Source organism: Ananas comosus, linkage group 5 (genome assembly GCF_001540865.1).
Source record: "Ananas comosus cultivar F153 linkage group 5, ASM154086v1, whole genome shotgun sequence".
Classification (NCBI taxonomy): domain Eukaryota; kingdom Viridiplantae; phylum Streptophyta; class Magnoliopsida; order Poales; family Bromeliaceae; genus Ananas; species Ananas comosus.
The window spans coordinates 3,039,446-3,053,275 of NC_033625.1; the positions used below are offsets into that span (position 1 = coordinate 3,039,446).

Here is a 13,830-nt window from a genome sequence, read left to right on the forward strand (position 1 = left end):
ATACCATTATACTCTATTAAATATGATTTTCATTATTAAATATTAAATTTAATTATAGAATATGAAATTAAAATTGAAGTGAATTTTATATACAGAGAATAATAAAAAGATAAAATAAATTAAACAACTACTCGATTAGATTAGTGGTTGTTACTCGCTTTGTGCAGTTTTTTAATTATTTAGACTAGTAGCGATGCTTGGGCGGTTTTCTATGGCAGGGACAAAATAGACAAAGTATATAAAATTATTTGTTTATTTTTTAATTCCTCCCTTATTTAACAAAACAAACTAGCATTGGGCATTCCGGCCGTCTAATCAGGACCGTCGATTTTCTCCGGACGCACCAAATTCGTACAACCTGGTCCGTAGAAAAGCCAGTGGCGATTCGAATGCGTGGGTCCCACCCGCCCACTCAAACCTTCTCTCCTTGTCGTAAAGATACAAAATAATGCGTTTTTGTCACCCCTTTTCTCCCCCAATCCCGGTCCCCGGTTCAAAATGACTACGTTACAAGCCGATATTTGTCGGCTTGGCTCGGCTGGCGCCGACTCCTCCTAATTATTCACCGTCGGATGATCCTAATCAACGGTTCATAATATTCCCCCGCAGCCACTGATTTAAGAGTTTTTTTTTTTTTGCACTACTCCTGTACTACCCACTGTTCCCACTATCGCCACTCTTGAAGATAAAGAGAGAGAGAGAGAGAGAGAGAGGGACAGGGAGAGATTCGAAGCGAAGGAAACCCAAAAAGCCAAGAGCCAAAGGCCGGATCTCGACCTTCCCCGGCGCCGGCGATGTCAACCTCGCCGCCGCCCTCCTCCGCCGCGCCGCCGCCGACCTCNTCCCCATCTGCGCCGCCTCCCGCCGCCTCCTCTCCTCCTCCGACCACCTCCCCTCCGCCGTCACCTCCGGCTCCCTCCTCCCCTCCCCCCTCCTCCTCCCCTCCCCCGTCCCCAGCTACCCCGGCGAAGCCGTCGACACCATCGAACTCTTCGTCTCCTCCCCCGCCGCGGGGGGCGTCGTCGTCCCCGCCGCCGCCCTCGTCGGAGCGATCGCCGCCGAGGGCCCTGTCACCGCCGTCGCCGCCCTCGTCGGGGAGCTCCATCTCGACCCCGCTCGTGGTGGGAGCCGCGGTGGGGGGGTTGGTGGTGCTGTTGCTGGTGAGCTTGATGTGCGTCTGCTGCTGCAGGAAGAAGCGCCGCCGTCCGCCGCCGTTGCTTCACTACAGTGCCCCTCCTCCGCCGCCTCCGCCGCCGCCGCCATACAAGGGTTCGATCTATACCCTAACAGTAAAAAAAAAACTTTCGTTTTAAATCAATGGCAATTAAGATCTAGTAGGCAATTTTAGGGTTTCCTCAAAGAGTTTTGGTTTTTGATGACCAGCTTTTTCAAAACGTTGCATGGTATAATGTGGAGGAATTTTAATATATTTCTGTTCTAAGATATTATTCTTAGAATGATTTTAAATTTAACTTCTTTAATTTGCTCTTTGATTTTAAAATCTTGAGAAGGTTGCATTTTGATAAGGAGAATATGTTGGTTGGAAAATTTAGGTGGCTTTCTCTCTTTGATGAGTACTCGACCCAGGGGTATATAGTTTGATCATGCTCAAATTAAAGATAGAGAGAAATATTGTTGTGACAGTGTTTGTTTCAATTATTGAAGTGGATATTCCTCTGAAGCAACTTATTTTGCTAGCCATAACTTGGGATTATCTACACTTGGTTTAACAAATGATTCATGTAAAAGTATTACCCGATGGTCTGTAAAGTCCTGCTTAAAAATGAGGATTTTTTCCTCCCTTCTAGTTTTAACATTGCGTAGATTCAGCGCCTTAAGATTTGCATATTGCATGTTCAGTATATACAGTTGATGATGGTCTTGCTTTATTATATTATGTTGCCTTTTAATTTGTTAACACTGCTTATTTCTTTTCACTACTAGATTTTGGGGATTCACGTCAGTGGTTTATCAGAAGGCTTTATTTATTTTTCCTACTGACATCTTTCCAGATGATCCATATGGCGGACAGTACCAGAATTGGCAGCACAATGCTCCCCCTCCTGCAGGCCATGTTGTCCATGCACCTCCGCATCCACCTCCTCCGCCTCCATTCGCAGCCCGCCCACCTCCACCCCCTCCTCCTCCGCCGGTGATAAGCAGTAGCGGTGGTTCTGGCTCCAATTACTCTGGCAGCGAGGTACTCCCTCCACCGTCACCTGGTGTTGCCCTTGGATTTGGAAAAAGCACTTTCACATATGAAGAATTGGCGGTGGCAACTAATGGGTTTTCCGATGCTAATCTTCTTGGCCAAGGCGGTTTTGGTTATGTGCATAAAGGAGTCCTTCCGAATGGTAAGGAAGTTGCTATCAAGCAGTTGAAAGCAGGGAGTGGGCAGGGTGAGCGGGAATTTCAGGCAGAGGTTGAAATTATCAGCCGTGTGCACCATAAACACCTTGTTTCACTGGTTGGCTACTGTATTTCTGGTGGTCAGAGGCTTCTTGTGTATGAGTTTGTTCCCAATAATACGTTGGAGTTCCATTTGCATGGTAATCATGATTCTTTTCTTAGTATTTAGTTTTACCATGCAACTACATTCTGCATTAGCATCGCATTTTAGATGGTGAATTTGACCAATTGAGTAAAACTTCAATTCTTTCAAAGTACCTGATGGAATAGGCCTCTACACTAAACTTCTCTAGTTAGTTTTCTCGCTTCTTTTACTTATCTTGTTTGCATGTATCCAACCGAGGGCCATTCTCGGTTTTATGTTAATTAGTATTATAAGTCAATTCATTTTGGCTTATATATAATACAACGATGGGTGATGGGGAGTTCCTCATTTAGTGGAATATCTTGGAGAATAGCTGATTGCCTGCAATCTTTACCCTTTTCATTTAGTAGAAGATGATTGATCTTTTCAAACATCTCTTGGTGGCTTACACTAGCTACTTAATTGTGGTTGATTATGAGTTGAACTAATCCAAATTTTATTAGAAGTAATAGACGTTTTATAGGCCTCTCATATTAAGACACTAAGGGGCTGTTTGGTTCAAGATTTGTAATATTCTAGTTATCCTCCATATTTTCTATTGAAAATATTCAAATTATTACCATTCAACTCATGTTGGATATCTGTAGAAGGTGTTGGTGAAGTAGTGGAATCATTGTAAATTCCTAGGTGGTAGGAATATTGGATTATCATGAGTTAGGAGATATTCTTATTTCCATGCTTGATGAGAATCATTAGTATATTGATAGGAATATACTAGTTCTTAATAACCTTCTGACCCAAGTGGCTTGATAAGTTAGTAACAAACTTACCATTCCAAATATAAAATATACAACATTTCCAGAATATCACAAACCTTAAACCAAACAACCTCTTAAATGTTTTCATTGAGAAAATTTTATTTTAATTAAGCCATGAAGTATTTTCTGAATGTATTCCTTTATTCCATTTGATCACTTGGTTTTCCTTGGTAACTAGCTTACATTTGGACGAAGTATGTAAGAGTTTTCCTCTTTTTCCTCCCTTCTGTGCAGGGAAAGGCCGACCGACATTGGATTGGCCCACAAGAATGAAAATAGCTCTGGGTGCTGCGAAGGGATTGGCATATCTTCATGAGGATTGTGAGTTTATTTCTTCAGCTATTCATTCCATTAGTGTCCTACACTGACCAACCTAAACAGGAGATGCAGACATGTTAACATTCCTGTTTTCTTTTGGCAGGCCATCCTAAAATTTTTCATCGTGATATAAAGGCAGCTAATATTCTTCTTGATTATAAATTTGAAGCCAAGGTACGTCTTCCTTGTATATTTAACTGTAAGAAGTGAGTTTTATTTATCTAAAGATTTTGAACTAGAGGATATCGATATAATTTATGTCTGTCTGTCATATAGGAAGTTCGTTCTCTATCTGCCTTGATGTGTATTGTGAAGTTTATTGTGAATTCGGATTATTTGCTTGGATCTGACAAGGCTTACTTTATCTTGCAAGCTTATTGTTTTTCAGTTTTTGGGTTGTTTTGCAAAGACCCATTAGGGAACTTAATTATCAAGCATCTATCATGGGAGTGTTGCATGGAATCTAGTGGATGTATAGTTGGTTATGTTCTCAGCTCAATTATGAGTAGCTTGTTAAAATTTACAGTTGAAATACAAATGAGCAAAGAAAATTTCCTGATAATTAGATAGATTTCTTTACACTTTGTTTATGATGTCTAGGACTACAATATGGGTAGTATGCTAGATCCATTATCTTTCGAAAGATATTTCAATTTTATATCCACTAATATTAATATTTTGATTTTATTAACTGGAATTTGTTTTCAGGTTGCAGATTTTGGACTTGCAAAGTTTTCTTCTGATAATAACACTCATGTTTCCACCAGAGTAATGGGTACTTTCGGGTATATCTCTTTCTATCTTTCTAAGCTTGGAACCATTATCATTCAACATTCTACTACATTTCTTGTTTAAAATAATCCGTACAAGTCAATCTCTTATTTTCTGAGCAGTTAACGTGATATTGGATGTGTGAACATGAATTCATGTATGCTTTGAGATAATGTTATGGTCTTGATTATTACCTTGTATTCCGCTTATGCTAGAACATGTAACCCATCTATTACACATAGGCAATTTGGTAAGTAATTTGGGATTTGATACTAATATCTGATGAGAAGCATATTATTTTAGGTACCTGGCGCCAGAGTATGCATCCTCTGGAAAGCTCACAGATAAATCTGATGTTTTCTCTTTTGGAGTGATGCTACTTGAGCTAATCACTGGACGGCGACCTGTTGATCCTAGCCAAAGTTTCATGGATGACAGCCTGGTTGACTGGGTCAGCACCTATTTAAAGTCATATGTTCTACTTTTTCGGTTTCTTATGCTTTAACCCTTAGATTTTATGTTCTGTTCTTTCTTGGATGAGTTTGTGAATCTTGTACCTTTTATCCTTTTCTACATGTAAAACCGTCCTATACTGAAGTAATTTCTTCCATTTCTTTGTTTCACGCTAGTGTAAGTCGTGTCTAAAATTTATAAATTTTTATACTCCTCTTTTTAAAACCCCAGGCAAGGCCTTTGTTGACTCGAGCTCTTGACGAAGGCACTTATGATGCCCTAGTTGATCCACGGTTGGGAAAGAACTACAATCCCAGTGATATGGCGTGCATGATTGCGTGTGCTGCTGCTTGCGTTCGCCACTCTGCAAAGCGTCGGCCAAAGATGAGTCAGGTACCTACCAACACGTTGGATCACTTTTATTCTACACTCTGCTAAGCAATTGTTATGATTTCCAACTCTTTTTTAATCAAGTTTCTCTCATTTGGCATATTGGTTTTTGAAGAAATTTTCGCCTGTTAGATTTACTTTTGAACCATATTTCTTTCAGCAGTTAATGTGCAAACTGCAAACTAGAGTTTAGGGTTAGGTTTCCCTAAAGGATGCTCTTTTTAGGTTTCCCCAAAATTTAATACTAGCGAGCAGTTCTCTCCCAGCTAACTTTTGTGAAAGTGAAAACTCGACCCTCTTCTAGTTTTTGATAAAATAGCTATAAGCAGTTAAACTCTTATATCAACTTTCTTATAAGCCCTATTGCTGTACCATTTACTTCAATGTTGACATGTTTAGCGAGATTCAGCTGATTTCTATCTCATTTTATCCAAAATTGTTAAACAGATTGTTCGGGCCTTGGAAGGAGACGTGTCTCTTGACGACTTAACTGAAGGAATGAGACCTGGTCACAGCCGGTTCTTCGGATCGTACGGTAGCTCGGACTATGATTCGGTCCAGTATAATGAGGACATTAAGAAATTCAAGAAAATGGCGTTCGTAAGTCAAGATTATGCTAGCAGTCAATACAGTGCACCGACCAGCGAATATGGTCAGAACCCATCAGGATCAAGCAGTGAAGGCCAACCGACTCAAGAAATGGAAATGGGGAAGACAAAGAAAGATAGTCACGGATTTGACCGAGACTCTTCAAATTTCTGAGATTTTGATAAGCTGTAAAGTTTGATTTTACCCCAAAACCCGTAATCCTGACTCGTTCGTGTGGAAGGATGATAGCGTGAGCGATATGTAGTTTTTCGTAGGATTGAGATGCTTTTCTTTCACCTTTTTGATCTTCTACATTAATGTATGTGGCTTCTATTTGCGATATTCTGAAGAGCTAGCTGATGATTCTTTTCATTGTGAATAAATGGTCCCAGGTGGTTTTCTTACACGTACATTGTATCATATGGAACTCCTTGAAGCAGCACTTACTGGCATAATGGTTCTTTTGAATTAATGTTAATCTCAAGTTATCGAGTATGATTACTGTTCCAGGATAAACTTGTAGTGAGGACAATCCTGCTTTGTGTATTTCTTCAAGCTCTTCTATTTGATCTGATAGGTCATTTTTGAGTTGGCCTTTGGCCAAAGTAATCCACTTTTTCTCGTGTGTGCAAAAGCAGGGCACTTTTTGTTAAAGGTGGGCTATTGCCTTTACTATTTACTAAAGAACCTTAATAAGTAACCTGCCATGTGACTAGATTCTGATCTGTGTCACTATCCAACAACAACTTACACTGAGGATTTAGGACGCAACTAGTATGGATATCTTTTAGTTGGAATCAACCACGTGGTAGGTCATGGTTTGTTTGGTTCTCATTTGCTTCTTTCTTTTTTTTGGCTTATGCTAAATGCTTCAACAAATCTATAAAAAGATAGCATTTTGGTAGACAAGTAATTAACAGTACTAATTCTTTAATCATGGTATTACTTCGACTTAAGCTTGCGATGATTAACTTAAGAATTGAGCTATCCAACATCTTAAGGAATGAACCCTTTCTCATATGTTATATTAGTGGATAATACAAGTGGGGAATAACCTATTATTTTATTTTATTACATATTTAATAGTGAAAGAGATATTCTTTTTCTTTTTGAGCTTAAGTAATAAGCCAAACACAATGGGAACCAGGCCAACCTCAGGGCAAATTATATGGCTTATCCGGCTTATCAGGATAATGTTGAGACATATTTTGGGCCACACATTACAAAAAGTTTATGTAGACCTTGACCTCTAATTTGGAGTCAGTGGCTCCTCTCCCGTTATACCCCAAACCATGTATTTTAAATAAATAGTTATAATTACACAACAAAGAGAAATATACTTTGTCCAACAATTAAATACTCAAAAGGAAATAGTCTAGTTTTGCCTTATGAAATGGTCTCCTTAACATTTTCACTGGGCCTTTATTAAGTATCATCCCTAGAGTGATTCTCAACACTCATTTTTCCAAAAGTAATCAGAAAGGAAAATGTTAATGATCACCATAAGAACACAAAGCAGTAAAATATTGGCCCATTTTATGAGAAAACATCCTCTTACATGGGTGTGCTAACAAGTTGAAGTGCATGCATGCGCATACATGCATATGCCCACATTTTAGCTTTTGACCGACCGTCCCTAAAGCAAGTGGCAAAGAACTTGGTGGTTGGTATCGAGACTCAAGTTCGAATTCTAGTTGATTCACATTTCTAGCTAAGTTTATTTCTAAATAAAATAAACGAAACGGATAGCGTACTACCTATCTCTCAAAAAAAAAAAAAAAACATTTTAGCTTTTGCTCACAACAAAAGCATAGAAAACCCTTATATTATATTCATTCCTAGCTAGTAAAAGGAGCTACTAAACAATCCCTTTTAAGGATTATATTCACCAGCGCAATGAGAAATAAGTTGTTTCTAGTGTAGTTCCCCAATAATATTTCCTTAAACAACTAAGGAAAAGTTGGTGTATTTTTTTATTTATTTATTTTTTTTTTTTTGAGAGATAGGTAACACGCTACCCACTTCGTTTATTTTATTTAGAAATAAACTTAGCTGGAAAAATGAATCAACTAGGATTCGAACTTAGTTGGTGTTAAAGCTGTATAATATAATTACAATATATATATGTAGAGAGAGAGAGTCTGGCTATGATATTTGTAAAAGTACCAAGCACTTGGTATTTGTAAATTTTTTACCATTAAATTTATCTTTTTGATCATTTTCATCCGTTAGATCATACTATTCAACCTTTTTGATCATTTTCACCCGTTTGATCATATACTATTCAACCTTTTTGATTATGTATAATAAAAAATATAAACATGTATACTTGTTTATTTCTCATATTTTTTTTAATTACCTTATTGTTTCAAAAGCTCCAAGTGTGGCCAAATCAAATTATAAAAATAGTGGGGTTGGATCAAACAATGTATCTGCAATGCTAAAGTGGTCGTTCTTGTCAATGACACTCCGACTAATTGGATCAAAACTAGAAAGGGGCTTAGACAGGGTGACCCTCTCTCCCCTTACCTATTCCTCCTAGTGGCCGACAGCCTGGCGAGGTTAACTGAGGCTGCGAAAGAAAATAACCTGTTACGCGGCATCGGACCATCTGATGATTGCCAGACGGTGCTTATCCAATACGCTGACGACACAATCTTCTTCTGCGAGCCAAGGAAACGATGTATGCAAAACCTGCTATTTGTTTCGAAGATCTTCGCATGGGCCTCCGGCCTCAAAATCAATTTGGATAAATCGAATCTCTACTACATCGGGTCCTGCCCACGCAAAGCTGCTAGCCAGCATTGTAGGCTGCAAAGTCGGCGAGCTACCTTTCCGCTATCTAGGGTTACCGCTCCACAACAAACAACTTCGTAAGGAGGACTGGGCTCATTTGGCTATTACTTCGGAAGAGATTACTCATTGCTGATAGACTGCTTCAACGAGGCATTTCCGTTGACCAACAATGTGCCTTCTGTGCTGTATCAACGGAGAGCTGTGACCACCTTTTCTGTTCCTGCGTTTATGTCCGATACCTATTTGTCAGTGTGGATGGATTGGATATACCTACTGCCATCCATGGTGACGTTCGAAGTCTTTGGGCAGACTTAGTTGCCATTCCTGTCAACCGTTAAGAATGCGAAGTCTAACCCTACTGGCTGCGATCTGCTGAGTAGTCTGGAGGGACAGAAACAACTCCGTTTTTCAGACAACTACGCCTGATGCAGCCCGCTCTCCGGAACGTATTAATCTTCTTACGACCGACTGGACCGTGCTGACATAAAGCGACATCAGGCTTACTCTTCCTTTTCACCCTCTCCTCACATCTTTTTTTTCTCTTTGACCTGTTATCTATTTTTCTCTCGGAGACCTAGGCTGCTTCCATCTTTATACGCTGAATTCATTTTACTTAATGAATGAAGCAGATAGCTCGCTACCTATTTCTAAAAAAAAAAAAAAAAAAAAAAACCGACGCTTGAAAGTATAATCCAACCAGTTTCCAACTTCCAAGCAAAAAAATATTGCATGCGCCGGTGTAGGATGCACCATATCATTAAAAGTCTTTGAAATGCATACTAAAATTAAAACTTTATATGTACTAATTGTGCTTATGACACTCAAAAAATTCTTACACAAAACCATATATTTTAAAACTATTTCTTAAGCATTAAATAATATCTCATTTCATATTTTGTATTTTTCCTGGCTACTAACTCATAGGTAATGGATTATAAAATGCGGTGCTTGAGAAGTTCGATACACCAAGTTCACGCAACAATTTCTCGTTCCTTATATATCGGGCCTCGATTCGTAATTTCACAAAAGATCGGTGGCATTTCCGAAACTGCCCCTTCCAACTCAGTTTGACCCCGAAATTTTCCAAAAATAATAACATAAACCATCTGTCGGGGAATTACGATTAATATTATATTTTTTTATTATAATTTTCGCACCGAAAATACAAGAAGGATCTCTCTCGTTTGCGATTTGGGGATTTTTCTAGGGCTCGATCTCGAGGGGCGATTCACGATCACGAGAAAAATCCCCAAATCGCCGGAGCTCGGAGGCTCGATCGAAGTAGGGTTTCGAAACAATGGCGTCGCGGCGGCGAATGCTCCTCAAGGTCATCATCCTCGGCGATAGCGGGTGAGTCGAGTCGCCCAGATTTCGTTTCTCCAAATTAGATCCCTATTCGATCTCAACCCGTTCCTTTTTCTCGTTCTCTTTCTTACTCTGGTTACTTTTTGGTTATTTTTGTTGATCTAGGGTTGGAAAGACGTCGCTGATGAATCAGTAATTTCTAAACCCTTTAGCTTTTCTGCTATTAATTGGACCTTAATGATTTGGAAAGTTTAATATTAATGTTATATGTTTGGTTGTGAATTTGTGGATGCTTAGGTACGTGAACAAGAAGTTTAGTAATCAGTATAAAGCAACTATTGGGGCCGATTTTTTGACCAAAGAGGTCCAGATTGATGACAGGCTATTCACTTTGCAGGTGAGGTTTTCGATATCTTAGGGTTTTGTATATCTGGTTTGGGAGTTTGATGTGTTCATTATATTTTATTTAGTTGAAATAAAGTTGCTAGATTTGTTGTTATTGTAGTCCTTTGTATTTCTCGGAGGCAGATTTAGTTGGCTTCAGTATGGATTATAAAGTTTGTTTTTTATTGGTACGATTGATTGGTACGATTGAATATGAGTAAATGGTCCTATAAAAATCCATTATTTCATTAGTGGAAAAGTTTCTGGTAGTGAGAGCCTCTGTGTTGTCAAACTTGGTATGATTTTGAAAAGTTTGATGCTCATCCGTTGTTGCGCCCCCATTAATCCTTCGTTCCACTATTTCCTATTGCATATTCTTGTCACTGGAGTTGTTGATCTTTATCGGCATTATTGGCCATCACTCATTTGGATGTCAATTAATGAATGCGTCTGTTAGCCAGGTCCTAATACCAAATTGAGGCCTCATTCTAGTCCTGACTTGCATCCGATCTAAGTGATTCTCAGCAGAAAATCTGTGCACAATAGTTTATCCAACAAGAGTGATTCTATGTATTTTGTACAATGGTTGAAACCAATGAGATTTTGTTCCCCCTTTTTTCAGCCGGAGATCTTTTGTGGGTAAGATTCTGCCAAAAGATAAGTTGTAACAGTAGAGAATCTCTGAAAAGATAATATCCTATCCAAGTTGATTGGAATTGCTACTTGGCTGACCTAATAAGCTCTAAATAACTTCTAGTTTGAAAGTTTATTACTATTAGGTGCAAATTTGATCCATATATATTTGATCTGAACCAAGTTGACTTAGACTCATCTTTGTCACTTTATTTTGAAATGACAGACTTACCTCTCATTTAAGCCTTGATAAGCAAATTTAGTAGGGCTTTCCATTTTAGTCCTTAAGGTTGAATTTGGTTAGACGATTTCTATCAATAGGGATAATTATTCTTCGTAAAAATCTCTGTTCAAGGCCCTCTTATCGTTGTGTTAATGATTGGGTACATTTTGGTACTACGTATAATAGTAGGCTGATAATGGAGAAGCCATAACTTCCCCTCACCTCATGGAATCATTGTAGCTATATGCACATTGATTTGTATTATGCTATATCTTTAAATCCATGTTTTACTTGGAGAACTTATTTTTTTCCTTTGACATCAGTTTGGTAACATCCTTGATTTAAATTCCTTATTTGATTGTCGAATGAAATTATCCAGATATGGGACACAGCAGGTCAGGAAAGATTTCAGAGTCTTGGTGTTGCTTTCTATCGTGGAGCTGATTGCTGTGTTCTTGTATATGATGTTAATGTCATGAAGTCGTTTGATAATCTGAACAATTGGCGTGAGGAGTTTCTGATTCAGGTGACCAACTCTTCCCAAAACTTTAATGGTAAATTGTATGGATAGTCCCTGTACTGTCCCATATCCCACTTGGTTTCTGTATATTTTTCCACTTAATACTTTAGCCTTTTTACTTTCACGTATTTTCCATTTTAGTTCGTAACGGCTAGAAGGATCTAATATTTCTGATAAAATTACCATATTACACCTTGTGTAAAATGACCCACTTTAGTATCCTATGAACAGGGTTGAAAAGTTGTTTTATAATGAACAGGTTTTTTTTTTAACAGTCAAGAACTAAAGTTCAATAAAACTTTAGAGACTAAAGTGTTAAAATGGATAGTGCAAAGACAATCCATACATTTCATCTAAAATTCAAATTTTAGCTCTGAATATTTTAAATTGATTGACCGTCTGTTTTATTGTTCAACTTTCAGGCTAGCCCGTCAGATCCTGAAAATTTCCCTTTTGTAGTGCTGGGGAACAAAATCGATGTTGATGGTGGCAATAGTCGAGTGGTGAGATAGTTGATGTCACTTGATAGCTGAGATTTGTCGATTTCTTTTTGTTGGTTTTTGAATATTGGTGGGGCTTTCCTTGCTTTCGTAGGTTTCTGAGAAGAAAGCTAAGGCATGGTGTGCATCGAAGGGGAACATCCCCTACTTTGAGACATCTGCTAAAGAAGGAATAAATGTAGAAGCTGCTTTCGAGACTATAGCCAGGAATGCCCTGAAGAATGAACCAGAAGAAGAGATGTAAGTGGAGTGTGCCCTAGTTGCTAAAATGTCTTTCTTTTTCCCTTAGAAGCCTGATACACTTTTTACAATCTTAGAAGTTTCTTTATAGTGGCTAGTGTGACCTTGGAGTTGTATGAATACTTTCCAGACCAGTCGATCTACTCTTTTGGTTATCTGTTAAACCTGTTTGGCCTACTTCTCCAAAAAACAAAAGCTTCCAAAGACCAGGCATTTTTCTCACAAAAAATATGAAGCTTTTACAGTGGAGGAAGTTGAAGTGAGCATTTAGGCTTAAACAGCGGAAATTCTAATTTGAAGCTCCTGCTTTCTACTTCTGCAACAACAACAAGAGATTTCTTTTAAGGAAAAAAAATGCTATTGCTTCTTTGAAGAGCTCAATTCAAACATCAAGTTCAGTAAAGTTCAAGCTGTGAAAGACAGGTTATATGACTCTATAGGGATCCATTTTAAAGTTTCGCTGCTATATGCAACTTTACAACTCGATCAGCAGCCGTTGTCAAAAGCATGATATATATTTGTGAAAAGAACTGGCTTTGACTTTCTTTTGTTTCTTTTGTAGCTATCTTCCTGACACTATTGATGTTGCTGGTGGCGGACGACAGCAACGATCATCAGGCTGTGATTGCTAGAAGATTCTGGAGTATATTTCTCTGAATTTGTTGATGTAGCCATAATCAATTCCAATCAAACGCTACTATACCTTGTCTCTATATTCTGTGTCATACTCAAAAGAAAAATTTGCTACTGTTTTTATTGGTCGCATCCCCTTGCCTTTGCTTTATGTGTAATTTGTAGGAATTTGTTGTGCTTGGATGAGAAGTAGCTGGAGTCTTTTGTGTTATCTTAGAAGTATTTTGGAGTGTATTTACTTTCAGGTGCCATATATTAAATATCTGCCTTCTTTCGTAATTTGTAAATGGCATAATGGCAAGTGAAAAACCATTGAGTCGCTGTTGGTGTATAAAGAAGCTTCTAATAAATATGCATATTATGTTTTGTCTTATTCTTAATTGCAAATATATAATATTCTGTAAAACCTAGATACTCCCAATAAAAATAGTCACACTAGGCTGTAGATGTACTGATCACTTTATATGAGCCTCAGATTGCTTGCGTGAACGAACTAAATTGTTTTTACATCCTGTGCACTGACACATCAATAGCCTCAACAACCTACAGAAAAAGCATTCTTGGGGCCTTGCTGCAGCATTGTTTCACTAGTTGCAATGAATAAACAAAGGATTTAGCACATTTTTATAGTCTATGAAATACACCACCAGTTTAGTTCCCATGCTTCTGAAGCATGCAACTAAAGGTTCAAACAATTCTGAGAGGAGACGCCGCCTAAATACAAACTTTTAAAATTTAGAACTAGAGTACCTATTTGCAAATGG

General features: G+C 38.3%; 2 protein-coding genes across 2 annotated transcripts; both read left to right on the top strand.

The window, feature by feature from the left end:
• On the top strand, window positions 664-6,238 carry LOC109711078 (proline-rich receptor-like protein kinase PERK1). The gene is made up of 8 exons (XM_020233976.1): window positions 664-1,269; window positions 2,013-2,549; window positions 3,547-3,633; window positions 3,734-3,804; window positions 4,339-4,415; window positions 4,705-4,852; window positions 5,086-5,247; window positions 5,692-6,238. Exons 1-8 carry the CDS (start codon window positions 795-797, stop codon window positions 6,004-6,006), a joined length of 1,872 nt encoding a protein of 623 aa, XP_020089565.1. The 5' UTR covers window positions 664-794; the 3' UTR covers window positions 6,007-6,238.
• Window positions 9,736-13,439, top strand: LOC109710070 (ras-related protein Rab7). The gene is made up of 7 exons (XM_020232484.1): window positions 9,736-9,978; window positions 10,099-10,125; window positions 10,231-10,330; window positions 11,553-11,699; window positions 12,116-12,196; window positions 12,288-12,433; window positions 12,996-13,439. Exons 1-7 carry the CDS (start codon window positions 9,926-9,928, stop codon window positions 13,063-13,065), a joined length of 624 nt encoding a protein of 207 aa, XP_020088073.1. The 5' UTR covers window positions 9,736-9,925; the 3' UTR covers window positions 13,066-13,439.

Excerpts from the sequence above, each read along its gene's own strand:
- LOC109710070 (XM_020232484.1), top strand. The coding sequence starts at position 9,926 with ATGGCGTCGCGGCGGCGAATGCTCCTCAAGGTCATCATCCTCGGCGAT. Across the intron at positions 12,197-12,287 it reads ATGGTGGCAATAGTCGAGTG|GTTTCTGAGAAGAAAGCTAA; the intron begins GTGAGATAGTTG and ends TTGCTTTCGTAG. Across the intron at positions 12,434-12,995 it reads AATGAACCAGAAGAAGAGAT|CTATCTTCCTGACACTATTG; the intron begins GTAAGTGGAGTG and ends TTTCTTTTGTAG.